At 41.1% G+C, this 14,783-nt stretch overlaps 2 protein-coding genes across 7 annotated transcripts; both read left to right on the forward strand.

Annotated features, from left to right (window-relative positions):
- The first annotated feature begins 585 nt into the window (after positions 1–585).
- LOC148655466 (uncharacterized) lies at positions 586–5,469 on the forward strand. Of its 5 annotated transcripts, none has more exons than XM_088641973.1 (7): positions 586–730; positions 1,478–1,647; positions 1,738–1,791; positions 2,417–3,448; positions 3,971–4,555; positions 4,905–4,980; positions 5,368–5,469. In XM_088641973.1, the coding sequence occupies exons 2-6, from the start codon at positions 1,500–1,502 to the stop codon at positions 4,940–4,942; spliced, it is 1,857 nt and encodes a 618-aa protein (XP_088498099.1). In that variant the 5' UTR covers positions 586–730; positions 1,478–1,499; the 3' UTR covers positions 4,943–4,980; positions 5,368–5,469. The 5 variants fall into 5 exon arrangements, with proteins under 5 accessions (XP_088498099.1, XP_088498103.1, XP_088498101.1 ...); XM_088641977.1 differs by having other exon boundaries at positions 588–730; positions 1,499–1,647; XM_088641975.1 differs by having other exon boundaries at positions 591–730; positions 1,482–1,647.
- Positions 5,470–6,202: 733 nt separating this feature from the next.
- On the forward strand, positions 6,203–11,971 carry LOC148655467 (uncharacterized). Of its 2 annotated transcripts, none has more exons than XM_088641979.1 (5): positions 6,203–6,458; positions 7,705–8,541; positions 10,147–10,671; positions 11,465–11,520; positions 11,882–11,971. In XM_088641979.1, exons 1-4 carry the CDS (start codon positions 6,431–6,433, stop codon positions 11,503–11,505), a joined length of 1,431 nt encoding a protein of 476 aa, XP_088498105.1. In that variant the 5' UTR covers positions 6,203–6,430; the 3' UTR covers positions 11,506–11,520; positions 11,882–11,971. The 2 variants fall into 2 exon arrangements, with proteins under 2 accessions (XP_088498105.1, XP_088498106.1); XM_088641980.1 differs by having other exon boundaries at positions 7,705–7,854.
- The last annotated feature ends 2,812 nt before the right edge of the window (positions 11,972–14,783 follow it).

Below are 14,783 nucleotides of genomic sequence, written 5' to 3' on the forward strand. Positions count from 1 at the left end.
CCAGCTCAAGCACTTCTTGATCGCCTTCTAGACCTCTGGAAAACCAATGCTGCAGACTAGCCACACACACTTGATCTTAGCCAAAAGGCAGAGAAGTTTCCGGTTGTATAAATACACCCTTATTTACTATGCTTTGATACAGGTTTACAGAAATATGTAATTCATGGTGTACATAGTATGTCTTGAATTTAGATTGACCTGTTTAGTTTGTTTGATGGGACAGTATTGTGTGCGAGTATTACAAAAACATCATAATTGCATACAGTATATCTTTTTGACCGTAAAATATAATATCATTTTTAATTTAGATGAATGTCTGTATTGTTAGTTTCATAACCCTTAAAGAAAAGGTATGGAAGATTGTTCCAAAATGGGAAAATATTGTCACTTGTAGCGCTTAAGCAATGAGTGCAAAATTAACCGTAGCAGGACAGCGTGTCGTACAGTTTACGGGTTATCATCCCATGAAAAAGCTCATTTTAAAACAATATTTCACACATCAAACCTTGCTTGTTTACATCACGTATGATTAAGCGTGTCTGAGCGCAGTCATCACCCAGCCACGCCCGTGATTGTGACGGATGAATAATAATATGTGGGGTCAACAGGTAGCTCACAAGTGCGCATATTTATCCTGCTGCCGGTATGTATTTGCCATGTTAATGTTCCTTGAAGTGATCATTAAAGAGCATCTCGGAGGATTTACGCATACATTGTAAACTTGGCCCGGGTGAGTACAGAAAGCTTCGGAAATGAAACGCGTTCACTGTAGTTTCTACTGTGAAATAAGAGGATTTGCAGCGGCTCCGCCCTCACAAGGGGGGGTGAAGACTAAAACACCTGTTATACCACCGCCGGCTGCTTTTTAGAATAGCAAATGTTACTCCGTGCACTCCGAACTCTGGCTCCACCTAGGCGGCAGAAAGATTTGGGAAAATGAACGTTTTCACAGACGCCACAAAAATATGAATATTCTCCTTAACAATCACTTTTTTTTCCTTCAGAAGTAAGAATATACTGTAACGCTTACGGCCGCCAGGTACTGTGTAAGAGCCGGTTTACCAGAGCGGTGACGTCGCCGCCCTTCCCTGTGATAGCAGGACTACAGCTACTGGGCTGTAGAGAGATCTCTCTTTGGCTCACCGGGCTGGGTCCCTGTTGAGTGACGCGGGAGTCCCGGGTTCGAGCCCCCGACGGTGGGGGGCCGACCTAATGCAGCAAGGGCGCCCGCCTGAGCCCCCGTTGCGTTACAATACACGCAATTACTTGAAATCGACACAGGTTTAGATCTACTGTATATTTGTTAACGGTAACAGTTGTGATAGAAATTACGTTTATACAGTATGTCTCTGCATTTTGCCAGCCTCTCCGCCTGAACTAATGTCGTTCATGATGCAATTCAAGTGTCGTGTCAATTGCTGTTCACAAACATTTAGCAATCAGCTCCTTGGTGTAAGTGACCGTGTTTCACCCAGAGGAAGTCTCGACTGTGCTGCAGGATGTACAGATGTCCCCCTAAGCTGGTTGTGCCCCCCGGCCTGAGGACTCTGCTGGAGGGGCTGAGCAGAGCAGTGGTGAGCCACCAGCCGGAGAACATCTCCCAGTTCTCCGGCTCTTATTTCGCCGAGCTGCTCCGCTTCAGGGCTGGTGAGTCTCTGCTACTGTATGTGCATGGCATGTTTCCCTAGTGCCAGGGTGTTTCTTTTTATGGGTGCTTTTATTCGTCTGTTTTTTCAGAAAACCCTTCCCTTGACATTAAGGACCTTGTAAAGCAGTCCCAGGCAGCCAAAGGTACATTAAACATCGAGTTTTTGGAAATATTCTGAGTTAGTGTGGCACCTTTTAAGTATTATATAGCTCATTTAGACCTAATCTCAAGAGTCTAAGATCAAGAGTCTATGACTAGAGTAATAAAATGTGTGCATTATCTAATTGAGTTTTACATTGTTTTCTCATTTATTTGGCTAACATTGGTGCTGTTGTGCTGTAAAGACCAGGTTAACATTTTATTTGCTAAATTTCAGTTCTGTCAATAATCTCTAGTGTTGAAGAATGACTGATATAAACATCAAGAAACCATGATATTTGAAAATGACATAAATACTCTAGTTCTTCAATTGCAGTGTTTTTTACACTGTCTATATTGGTTAAAATTAAACAGACAAATAAATAAGGGTATTTAAATAGAATTTGCTCACATTTGTACATCTGTTCATTTTATCAAAGCTTTTAACTGTGAGTTTCTACTAAGGAAGAGGCAAGCAAACATTTTATGAAGAAAACAGAAAATGACTTGTGCCCACTGCTGTCCTTTAGTTTTCTGTTTCTAAAATTAAAATACATAATGCCTAGCCTTAGTATTAAATAACTATTCTGTTTACATTTAAAAGGAGAACTCTTTCTGTAATGTTTTCAGTTGGACAAATATCAGGCCAAGACAGGAGAGAGCTGTGCACCCCAGGGATCACTGACACAGTGCTAAGGGAGGCATGCATCCCATCTCCACCAGCAGTAGGACCGGTGGGGTCCCATGAGATAACTCGTGTTTACTATGAGTCTTCCACTCTAACAGAAAGCAGTGCTCCCTTCCCAGTGACCGGAAGCCAACAGCCCGTTTCCGAGCCCAAGACTGATCATGATCAAGAGCCAGAGGTGGTCATTTTCCGGCGAAAGTCCTATATCAGCACTGCCTCTCCAGATGCTGAAATCTTGCTCCAGGATCAGATTCCTTGTCAGGAAATTAATTCGGCTTTGTTTGAGAGAGTGCCGTCAAGCCAGTTTGATATCACTTCAAATACAGTGTTGATCAAAACCCCTTCTGTTCCTTGTGAGTATGTGATCGTGGTGCAATCCGAGAACGTTCCTGAGACAATAGTATTCCATAGAAATCCGTCAGAAATTGAAGAAGCGAAAAAGCCTTCCTTATCCACGCTCTCTGCCACTCCACCGCCAGCGCCAGCGGATGAAGAAAAGCCAATTGAATGGGAATGCATCCCAGAGGTGGAACCATTGGAAAGCACCTCTTTACCACTGGAAGAATCTCCTTTGGATATGATCAGTTACCAACTTGCCTCTGTCTTGGAGAACATGGTAACACTGCCACCTGTTGAACAGCCTGAAGACGCTTGCTGGCGGGACGATAAGGCCATTCTGAAGAAACACTCAGCTTCTGATGAGCTTAGCACAGAATCCCCACTGGGGACAGGAGAATCCCATCCTAGACCACAAACAGTTCCAAAACCTTACCAAAGACCTCTGTCCGTTAGAGATGCTTCTACTCAGACATTTGCACATGAAAGCACTACATTTGCTGAGCCAGTCAACATTGGACTTTGTGGACCGTCTGTTGATAAACCATACATTGGTAAAACAGAAGCTTTAATGATCCCCAATTTGGCTTCAAGGTCACTACATACTGAACCCACTCCTGAATGTACAAGGACACCTGGTAAGGCTACAGTAGTTACTTAACCAATATGTATTCAGCTAATTGACAAAACAAATTGAGGCTCTCAGAGAGTACTGCCTGGCATGTTGTTTTATTTAGTTTAATTTGTTTTTTGCACCTGCTTTTGTAAAAAAAAAAAGAATAATTCGCATTTATGACATAAAGGGTTTAAAGGGATTTTTTAAATCACCCATCACCCTACAAGCACAGAGATGATCTTCAGTTTAACTTTATTATTTTGGAATGACTGTACACTTTGTCACCCTTTCAAATAATGTCACATTGAGAACGAGTAGTGCAGAAACATTTGTTTCTTAAAGAAGTAGGCAGACACCATGCATGCAGGGATACAATTGTGTGTCTGCAGATTAACAATCTAATCTGATTACTCATCTTTTAGTCCCTTGCAGGCATGTCAAGACTAGATTACGATGTTGAGTACGGTCTTTTGAAATCCTGTCTTGAGCCTCTTCAGAGCCGCAGTCTTCCGCTCATTTCTGCTGTCTGCCCTTCTTTCCCAAGATCAGCGTAGAGTTGCGGGAGCCACGCCTGTGAGCGAGGCTGCTGAGGCTGGACCGGAAGGTATCTTCGGGCCCCTGGGGGCCCTTTGTATCCTCACGGGCCCTGAGGCACAGGGTGGGGTGCCATCCGTGGTCCCGTATCACACCCCTCCCTCGGTCATACAGTGTGGTCCTGACCACGTGCTGATAGCTGAACAGCCTGGTCTTCCTCTGTATCCGGGCTTTGGGCAGCAGCACAGCGCCCCCTACCTGACGACGACCTTTCCAGCCTTGCATGGACTGTGCTCCCACCATGTGGCTGACCAGCGCTATGCAGGAAACACCTTCTTTCAGGCACCCTTCCCTCAGGTGCCCCCACCGCACTATCTCGTGATCAGCCCCCCTGCTCCCCAGGACCTCAAGACGGCTCCCTTGTCGTGCCAGCTGCTGGCTCAGGAGTGTGCCCACCCCCAGGGGCTGCGGCTCAGCCCCCTGGGTGAAGCAGCCCAGACACCAGGGGCGGCCGGCAGCCCCCCTGGCCAGCTGGGGCAGCTCCTGCAGGTGACCCCGGAGGTGCTGGCAGAGCCAAGACACACGCCGCCCACAGGTGATTTGACTCCCAATGAAACACCCCCCCTGCTCGCTAGGAACACCCACTCCTGGGTGGAAAATCATGTGTTTTTTACTGCAAGATGTCACCTTGCGCTGAAAAAAGTATAGAGAAATTGGTAAAGGCACTGGGTAACTGGAAGCAGTTTATACTACGTTACTTGCAAAAGATAATGTATGTTATTTAAGTTCACTGATTTAAATGTCCTGCCCTGAGCTCATTATATACTGCTTTATGAAAATGCACTGGTTTTATCAGACTTTACCAAAGGGCTCCGAAAACAATGCAGAAAAAGATTGTTTTTTTCTTTACAGAAGGGATAACTTTTATTTTTCTTTCTAAACAGGCTTACTCCTGAATTACTGCCCCACACTCACGGGGTAAAACAGGTCTCCTTGCTTAGTTCTTGCAAAGCCAGCGTGGTAAGGATTTTAAAAGGGACTTTATTCATTCCTCCTTTGCAGTCTTTATCAGGGTGTGGAATGTGACAGGTTATAATGCAGCAAAACCAAAAAAGCAGAATCAGTCTGGATAATCAGGAATGGTCATAGGAAAGGTTTAAATCATTATATTTACATATAATGTATTTATTCATAGAACATACAGTAGTTGAAAGGTCTAAACTGTGCCATTTTTATGCATAACGTGAATCACAATAGCATAAATACATCAACAATATGGATTTAAAAAGCCAGTGTGTAAAATTAAGTCAAAAGGTGCCAGCAGTCTCTGAAACCTTTGTTAGCCCTTGGAAGATTATTGAAAGCCTTTATATATTACAATATTATCTTCAGTCTCTTTCTTTTTAGGTTATGAAGGCTGGCGTTTTGTTTTGCAACTGAAAGACAGAAGGTTTTGTGATTCTGCCTCTTATCTTTCTAAGCAACAATAAACCGATGTTATGCAACTTGCTTTTCGCCTGTTTTGTATTGTTTCTTGCCCTTGTACTGTAATGGAGTCTACTGATATCTTCAGATATAGCTTTCAAAGTCCTATATCTGGTATAGAGATACAAAGGTCACAGCTCAGCTCAGTGAAGTATTGAAAAGAGAGATGCTAAATGTATATTCTCCTGCAAAGCTCAGAACATGAGCCTTTCCAAGTAGTTTTTTATACCTCACAGTATTTGACACTGTATTTTCTATCTTCCAGTTGCTCTCTCTACAAACATTTCACACAACAGGGTTCTGTCTCTTCCTCACCATGCACAGAACTTTCCAAAAACCCTTTCATACACAGCACAAATCCTGCACCTAGAAATTAACAACCATTCCTTTAATTCTTTGCAAATTAAAATAACTCTTAAAAATAATCCCATGAAATAAAAAGTGTAGATTATCATGTTTCTTTTGTTATGAAATCCATAATGTTAAACTACTGAGCCCTTTTTTTCTGTACTGCAGACAAGTGGTCATTTTTTTAAACAATTTTCTTCTAATATTCCAATATGATAAAATACACAACAAGAGTCTGTAGGTTCCATGACATTCGATTTCCCTGATTCAATTTTCTGACAGGCTTCCCTACCCTCACAGCAAATTGTTGTGTTTGTAAATATAATCATTTATGTTTAAAAAAGTGTAAAATCCTTATATTTGACAGACACAGAATTTTGCTAACATAGCAACAGTATCTAGGGCAACCAGTGGAATTTTCAATAAATAACTGTTGGACTCAAAAACAGTTAATTAATTTACTTATTTCAACTGTTTTAAAAGACAAATTATGAGGCTGAGATAGGCTCTGCGCTGTACTGGAAGACCTCCAGTGGTTTGATGCCCTACTGGAGACTCAGTCTTCAATGTAATTGTCTGGACAGCTAAGATTTGAAAACCCACAGGAGATTTTTGCTTGTAAACTGAAAAACCAGCAATGAGCTGCTGTAGTCCAAACTTATGTGGTAAGTTGCTTTGTTAATAAAAATAACTGTACAGTATGTACACTTTTAACAGACAAGCAACATGGACTGAATGACTTCCACCTTGTTTGTAATCTAGTGTTGTAAAATATTAAATCAAATTTGGTTAATTCACATGTAATGAACAGACCAAATTATGTACCTTATTCATTTTCTATCTTTTTTGGACCTTTCAAATTGTAAACATAGTATTTGTAGTGTTTTCAAAAGTTTGAAGTGTTCTTCATAGTAATAAATAATGTAATTGACTGGAACATTTTTCTGAACTTTGACACTACTGTAAATGTCTAAAATAAAACATCCTCTTTTATGGAAAGTGGCTTGTGTTGGGAATATTGGACGTTTCCTTTTTAAAATAATTTCAAGCTACACCACTGACACTTTCAAAAGTGCTTTACAGAACATTGTTTTTTTTTTACCAACCATGATAAAGCTAAGTATAGTATATCAATAATCTACAAGTCTAAGACACCTCACATTCTGCACGTGGCAGCTGTCTAAACCTCCACACCACAAACACATCGGGCTCTTATTAAACAGAATCAAGTCGACAAGGCACTAAAACTTAACAGGCATAGAGATGGAAATGTAAAAAAAGAAGACATGAAAATAAACATCACTAATTTGCTCTAGAAAACTATTTTGTTAGAAAAACATGACAGTAGTTGTTAGAAACAAAAAGAATCCAAGTACAAAATATGAAACATGCAAAAAAAAGTGAAATGTAAGTTATATACCAACCCCTGCTTTGTGTTACAGAATGTGTTTTTCTTTAATCAACAAAAGCTAAACTGGACATGGATGAGAGCAAATTATTTGATTTAAGTAATGACAAGCACCCAAGATTGAAAACAAATTGATTGATTATTGATTATGTGCTGTTGTAAAAATGAGACAGACAGTTAAGAACAACATTTTTACAGAGCAAAAATGTTGTTTATATGATGTAATTGCTTTCCATCTGAGAAAATATCCTATTAAATTGAATTTGCACTTCATCCAATACAAAGTACTACAACCACTTACAGTATGAATGAAAATCTTAAATTCAGAGGGTACTCTGGATTGCAAAGGTTTCCACAAAGTCAGTGGAGAAAAAAAGCTGGCCCACCCCCTGTGATCTGTGAACACAAAATGGGCTTCTTTGAGACTCAGGTGTTAAGATGAAATTAATGAACATGTTACTTTTTATTTGGTTTGAATGGATTTTTTTCTTTCATGTTTTTAGGTGGGGAGGTGTCTGTTGCAGTGGGTTACAAGGACAAAGAAAAGAAAACAACACAGGCTTCTGCTAAACCAGATGGTACACAACCAGATGCCCCCCGGAAACCTGATGAAACACTATGTGCACACGACCAACCACCAGCAGTAAAAGAAGGTACACTTTCAAAGCAAGAGCCATCCCCAAAACCCTTCTCAAGTTTGATAAAACATTTTCAGAAACCGCACATCTCCAGCATCTTTAGAGGACGTTTTTCTTCACTTCAAGCTAAGCAAGATACTGCATCCAAGACTCCAGGAGAATCTGCTACAGCCCCCTGCAGTGCTGAAAAGTCCTCAGATCCAGGGTCAGTTGCTATCACTGCACCTCCTGCCCCTCTGACAAATGTCAAAGCACAGTCTCCTCATCACATGATTAAGATGAAAATAGACCACTCTGGAACAGTCATTTTGCAAAAAGTTGTTCCAGATCAGGGGAAAGAAGAATCCTTTGTGGTTATGGAATCAATGGCTCGTCCATTAACAACTGAGCAAGCAGCAAACATCTTTTTTGAGGTTCAGACCCCCAAAAACATGTCACCCCAGGAGACTGCAAGCATTGTTACTACAGCTGCTGGACAGGAAGTGCCCACTGCAGCCATGGAAACACTGCCTGTCAAGCCTGAGCCTGTCGTCAGCTTTGTGATAAAACATTTACCAACAACTGTACCGCCAACATCCATGTCAAGCCCAAGGCCAGGAATACTATCCTATGTCCCTGCTGAGGTCAGACCTGTCCCTGTTGACACTGCTAAAGAAGAGCCACCATCACCAGGAACAGAGCAGGCTGTGAAAAAAGAGCCAGGTCAGACATTGTTTTCTCTCTTAAATGCAATAGTGTAGGAATGGCCACCCTCATCAGTGGTGGCTCTGTGACTAAGGATCTGCACCTGTGGCTGGAAGGTTGCTGGTTCATATCCCGTGGCTGGCAGAGGAATCCTACTCTGTTGGGCCCCTGAGCAAAGGCCCTTAACCCCAACTGCTCAAGGGGTGCCATATAAATGGACAGTCACAGTCCAGCACAATCTTATAGACTGTCATTGAATCATCGATTTGTGAAAAACTGGAATTCAGTGTGTGAGCTGTTACCAATTTATTAAGTTAATTGATTCATGTAAATCAGAAATGGTCAGCTATGGGCCTCGAAAGCTACAGGGTGTTGGTTATATTTTAAACAATCCTTAAATTACATTCCTGAACAAATTATGTACTTGTGGTCGAAAGTAAAGCGGTTTCCAAAGGTTTAAAAACTGGTGATGTAATGGTGACCTATTAATCCTGTGAGATCATGATTCTATAACCATGGGTGGCAGCCCCTGAAATAGAAAACACTTAGTCAATTACTATTATCATATTCTATTTTTTTTAAATAGATTACAGTTGCCTTCATAGCTTGCTCTAAAAAAGGTAATAAATATTCGTTAACAGGAAACTATTCACCCCTAACAGCCTGAAATCTATCAGTTTAAAATTATTTTCTGAATTTTACATAGTTTCTTGTGTTGAGAAAGTGCTATATCTTATATTGCACTTCCAACAGTAAGTTTTAATCAATTCAAATATTCAATGTTATTATTAATTATATTGCAAAATACTGCATCAGTATGTGGTTCGCAAGAGGGGGCAACAGTAATTGAAGCATTATAGCTACTGCAGGGAGCCCTGCAGGTATTACCTGTGAGATAATTAGTCATTTCTTGAGTTCCTGTACTTCAGGAGCAGTTCATAGAATTGTCACTTCTGTCTGTCAGTTTGATGACAAGATTATACTTAATTAGCAAAATCCTTATTGGTGACAAAGGTACTGTAGCTTTAGTCTAGCAAATTCACCGACCGGTTACAATGAAGCAGACTGTGCTCCGCTTTTTATAAAGTCTAGATGTATCCTGCCTACTTTTCCAAAACTGCATTTTTAGCTTAATAGCCTGATTATCAAGATGATAATTTAAGATGAAAGTCTGTTCACCTAGAGGTACATGAAGCGTTCCTAAATGAGAAATAAGCAGCTGTAATAATCACCATCCTCACCAACACTTTCAATAACTGCTTATCCAATTCAGGCTCACAGTGGTCCACAGGCTGTGCTGAGAAGCAACGGGCACAATGCAGTATACATCCTAGACGGGACGCCATCCAAGGGCACACAGACACAGACACAAAAACACACTCACACCAAGGTTTTCCCTGAAGCCAGTTAACCTCCCAGTATGTCTTTGGACTATGGACTGAAACCAGAGCACCCAGAGGAATCCCACATGAATGCTGGCAGAACATCCAGTACAAACTCCACACAGATGGTACCCCAATAACTGAACACAGGGCACCAATGCTGCAAGGCACCGATGCTAGCAACTGCGCAAAGGTGCTGCCAAACTGTAATAAAGTAACTTTCAATTTGTTTCTCCCACAGATTTGCCGACTGCAATGTCAGGCAGCATCCCAGATGCCCGGATGGCTCACGAAAACCCGCCAGCTCCAGTATGGAAGCTCTATCGCCTGTCAGATCTCAGAACACCTGAGTTACCCACTCCGGTTTACTCCCAGCAGCCTCTGAGCTGTGTCACAGTACCTCAGTTTGGCCCGCTGCTGAGCCCAAGCCCACCTGCAGTCCAGAGCGTGGGTCAGCTGTACTCCACCAGTGCCATAATCCCATGTCACCATCCTCAGCTGGTTACGCAATCCAACATGGTCATGCAGCCTGCCATGTCCTCGTTCGTGCCTGTCCAGAGCCGAATGTCTGGCCAGCAATTTATTGTCATCAATCCGTTAGACCGCCAGAAACCTCATCCAGCACCCATTCCTGTTGTTTCCGATCAAGTCAATCAAATCTATTCCCCAGCCTACACTTTGCCGAGCTCTTCTCCTGCTGACTCGCATAGCGGCTCTGCCGGTGTGGAAGGTTCAAACATGGCCAGAGTAACGAGCCTCCTTCCAGGTAAGAAAGATACAGTATTTCCTAAGATTTTCTCTTTCATTTATATTGGTAGCTACAGTCCAATACTGCAGATTTGATGCTTATCTTTTCCCTTTGTCAAGACAAAGTGCTTCATTGCCCAAAAAAGATTATTCTAGCTTGTACTTGTGTAAAATGAAACCCACCAAAACAATATTTAAACTATTTTAAACAATCTTGGAAACAATTTCTATACTACTGAAGAAAAGCTCATTGTTTTATGTCAGCATTAATGTCATTTCTTAAAACTTTAATTGTTCTGTCTCTTTGATGTTAATTCCTCCAAAATAACATACACATATCCAGACATTTTAATATTATTGAAACAGTTCATTAAACAGAACACAATGTATTATGGAATCACACAAAAGAACACATAAGTACCAAAACGACTGACAACAAGAATTTTTCATTATTACATGATTGGTTTTTGTTAACGTAACATTAATGTAGTTTACATGCCCCAAAAGCATGGTTAGCTAATAACTAAAACATCAAATGTTACATTTTTTTATGTTGCCACTAGGTGGGAGCAAAGGTACATTATAAAACACATTTTCTGTGAAACAGAATATGGATAATTTTCTATTTACTTAATCAAGAGTAAAGAACGTTTAAGTGTTTAAGTGTTGGAATGCATATAGAAATTAAACTACAAATTAATTCCTTAAGCTTCCATTTTTGTAAAATCCATGATAATACACAAATCAAAGACAGTTCTGCATTTTGATAACTTATTGGAGAAAGAAAACTTTTTTATTTCAATTTAATATAGGGAAGTCAACAAATGATAGCAATCCTAACAAGACAGGATAGTATGCTGCTGTTATGGTAAGTTCTTAAATATTATTTTTTAAGCAAATAAATATTAAACTAATCCAATTAATAGATATTTACATAATTACTTTTCACTTATGATAGTGTGAATGTTCTTGTTTTCATTACATGATTCTCACATCTGTTAGATATTGGTCATTGATTATCTGAAGGTTAATAAAACATTTAAGGTTGTGGAAAGCATGTCTCCATAAGCTAGAATGTATAAAATAAACATACCTTTTACAACTGAAAACATATCATCGCTCTACATGGAAATTGGTGTTCAAGTTGTTACTTAACTACAATGTACCTCCTGTTTACTAACATATGAACCATTGACTGCCTTGACTAATTACTCTTCTGTTTATTTCAGTGTCATCCAAAGCTGTCTCATCCAAAAACTTCAGTTTTTCGCAGACCCTTCTTTTCCTGTACTTGCAAATAAACAGTTCTTGCAAAACAACATACAGTACTGGTTATTTATTAGCATATAGGTTGTTAGAACTCTCTAAGATAAGTTAAGATTATTTTATGCATTTTTGAACATCCCTTGGTCTTTTTTCAAAAATACCCAACCAACAGCATCAGAAGTGTAAGTGAATTTCAAACTAACACTAATACAGTACGTGGGGACATGAGGTAAGGGACACAAAAAGCTGAGAATGAAGAGGGAAGCACCTACAGGAAACCCATGTAAACACAAGAACACAAGCTCCACACAGATAGCACCCCAGGAACCAAACCCAGGACCCCAATCCTGTGAGGCAGCAATGCACTACCATGCCATTCTTTATTTATTCCATTCGTTGAGATTAGTTAACAATGGGTGTGTAACTTCCCTGGAAAATTAACTATAATCATGGCAGCCCTGCCAGTGCATCACTTAAATATTTGTCACATTTTTAGTGGCCGGTCATCCAGTCTCACAGTGGGAACCAGGTCACACAATGTTCCCCTGCCAGGGACATCTGCATCTGTGTCACATTTCCGTGTTCCTCTCTCTGCGTTTCACTCACTCACACCTCCACTACTCATCACTGACTTTTAATTAGGCATTGGAGTATCCAGCCAGTCACAGCCCTCACTCCAGCACCCCACTCATCACTACCCTGTCACGCTAACCTTGTCACCCTCTCCAGTAACCAAGCAGCTCTGCTCTTTCACCACCTCATCTTCTCCTCACTGCTCAGTCTCTTCCTGGAGCAGCTGATCCTGTTTGGCCAGGGACCCTGCTCTTCCTGACAGTCACACTAACCGCTGACACAGTGGGGGTCACAGGTCGGTTCTCTCTCCCGCTATCAGGCCCACACCTTTCTGGTGAGGGTGAACACCCAGAACACTCCCACCTCCTTCTTCGCTCTGCGCTATGGGGAGAAGAAGCTCAGTGGCTTTATTAGGAGCCACCACCCAGCAACCTCAAAAAGCAGCTCTCTCTCCAAGACACCTCCCACTATCCCACAGAGTGCATCACAAATGGGTAGAATCCACAACTGAAAGCGAAGATATAGTCAGCACTGAGTGTTGGTCTAATCCTAAAATGCATCAAGCATGAAAGTTTGAAGAATTTTGAAATTAAGGTTCTAGAGGAGGTAAAACCTTAATCTCGTCCACCTACATATAAGTACCTGGATTCTAAATACCTGACAACTGCGGATTTCATGAAGTGATTCTCAATGTTTATTGTGCACATAAACCACCTTTCTGGCACTGCCCTGTAAAAACGATAGAAGTGTAAGTCTGAGTCATTTTCATTTGAACTCCATTTTTACAACAGCGGCCTGTTGTGACAAATCTCACCTTTATGGTTTGTGGCTGCAGGGAACTGAAGACATACAAAAAAAAAACAGTCACTTTAAGGTGCAGGAGGATTTATTTCAGATTTTATGCAGGTCTGATACATTCTGCAAGATTCCTGATTCTGCAAGAGAAGCTCTTCCTTTACTTAAATAACCTCAAGAGAATGTGAGAATGTGCATTTTAACCCTTAACCAATAATCTAATAATTAACTAATCACCACCTGCTAAGCCTTGTACAAGTGATAGAGGCCTCTACTGGCAAGGCGCTCCCTTTATTACAGTCCAATCAAAGACTGGCATGACACCCTTACTGTATAAAACTCTTTCTCTTCTAATGTAAAACAGACACAACTCATAACCGCCAAGAGGAAGATAATTATTTCTATTCCTGGACTGACCAAAATGTCTCCAATACTCTCAGAACATACTGTGGTGTCTCCGGGGGAAAGTTTATGTAAATGAAAGTAGTACTCACACCACACTTTTCTTTCCTGAATTTGTGGCGTTTCTTCCTCCAACTATCTTCCAAACACAGTCCGTAATCCGTTCCCTTAATCCTGATCCGATCCGAATTCCAAAAATCCGTAATAAAGCCAATCCGCGATGTATCCTTATCCAGTGTCCATAATCCAAAAACCATAAACCTGTTCTCCTTTCAGTAGTCCGTTATTCTTTAGCCCGATCTTTAACATACACCTCTTTCCTCTCTTTTCCTCCACACCGCATTCACCGTATCGGCTTCCGCCCGTTCACTGCCTCCGGGGCACTTATATTTCGATTCCTGATGCGGCTCAGCTGTGTCTCATTGTTTCTCAGGGTAGACCCTTTCCATTTACCGGTCAGCTGATTCTTTTTGGCCATATCTAGTATTTTAAGTAGGTCATTCCGAAAATACCTGTTATGAATGACCCTTCCCCTGGTCATGTTACAATACTTAAACTCCTCCAAAGTTTAGGCTTGTGGGCCAAAATCACACATTCCTTCAACCCTACAGATTGCCCAGCTAGACACTGGTATTATGTATTCTTTTTATTTTCTCAATTGCTTGACTATGAAAAGTTAAAAACAGATATACAGTACTCAGCATTAGGCACCTTATTTTTCAACGGATTGGTTAACACAAATGTATTGTATTCTATTGCGCAGGATATGAGGTGTGTGGGTGGCATTTGGAACTCATACACTCCAGCAACAAAGTCAGCACCTTGGAAACCCCAAGACTAAATTATGCCCGCTCTTACAGGTGGTGCAGAGTGGGACTGGTCCTCTGTGTTGACGTCTTGTTCCTCAAGACACTTTGCAGTCCTGCACTCAGTACTGACACTCGCAATAACAACAGCAGAAAGGGATCTGGAAGTGAAACCCCATTAAAAATATGAAGAACAGGAGAGTGGTGACAGACAAGAGGTGCTCATTCAGCTCATTTAGCTTGTTTGTTTTTTTCTAACTGGTACCAGGATCTCACTCAGCCACTTGCT

The sequence above is a fragment of the Lepisosteus platostomus genome, chromosome 8 (assembly GCF_059453375.1).
Source record: "Lepisosteus platostomus isolate fLepPlt1 chromosome 8, fLepPlt1.hap1, whole genome shotgun sequence".
In the NCBI taxonomy this organism is placed as follows: Eukaryota; Metazoa; Chordata; class Actinopteri; order Semionotiformes; family Lepisosteidae; genus Lepisosteus; species Lepisosteus platostomus.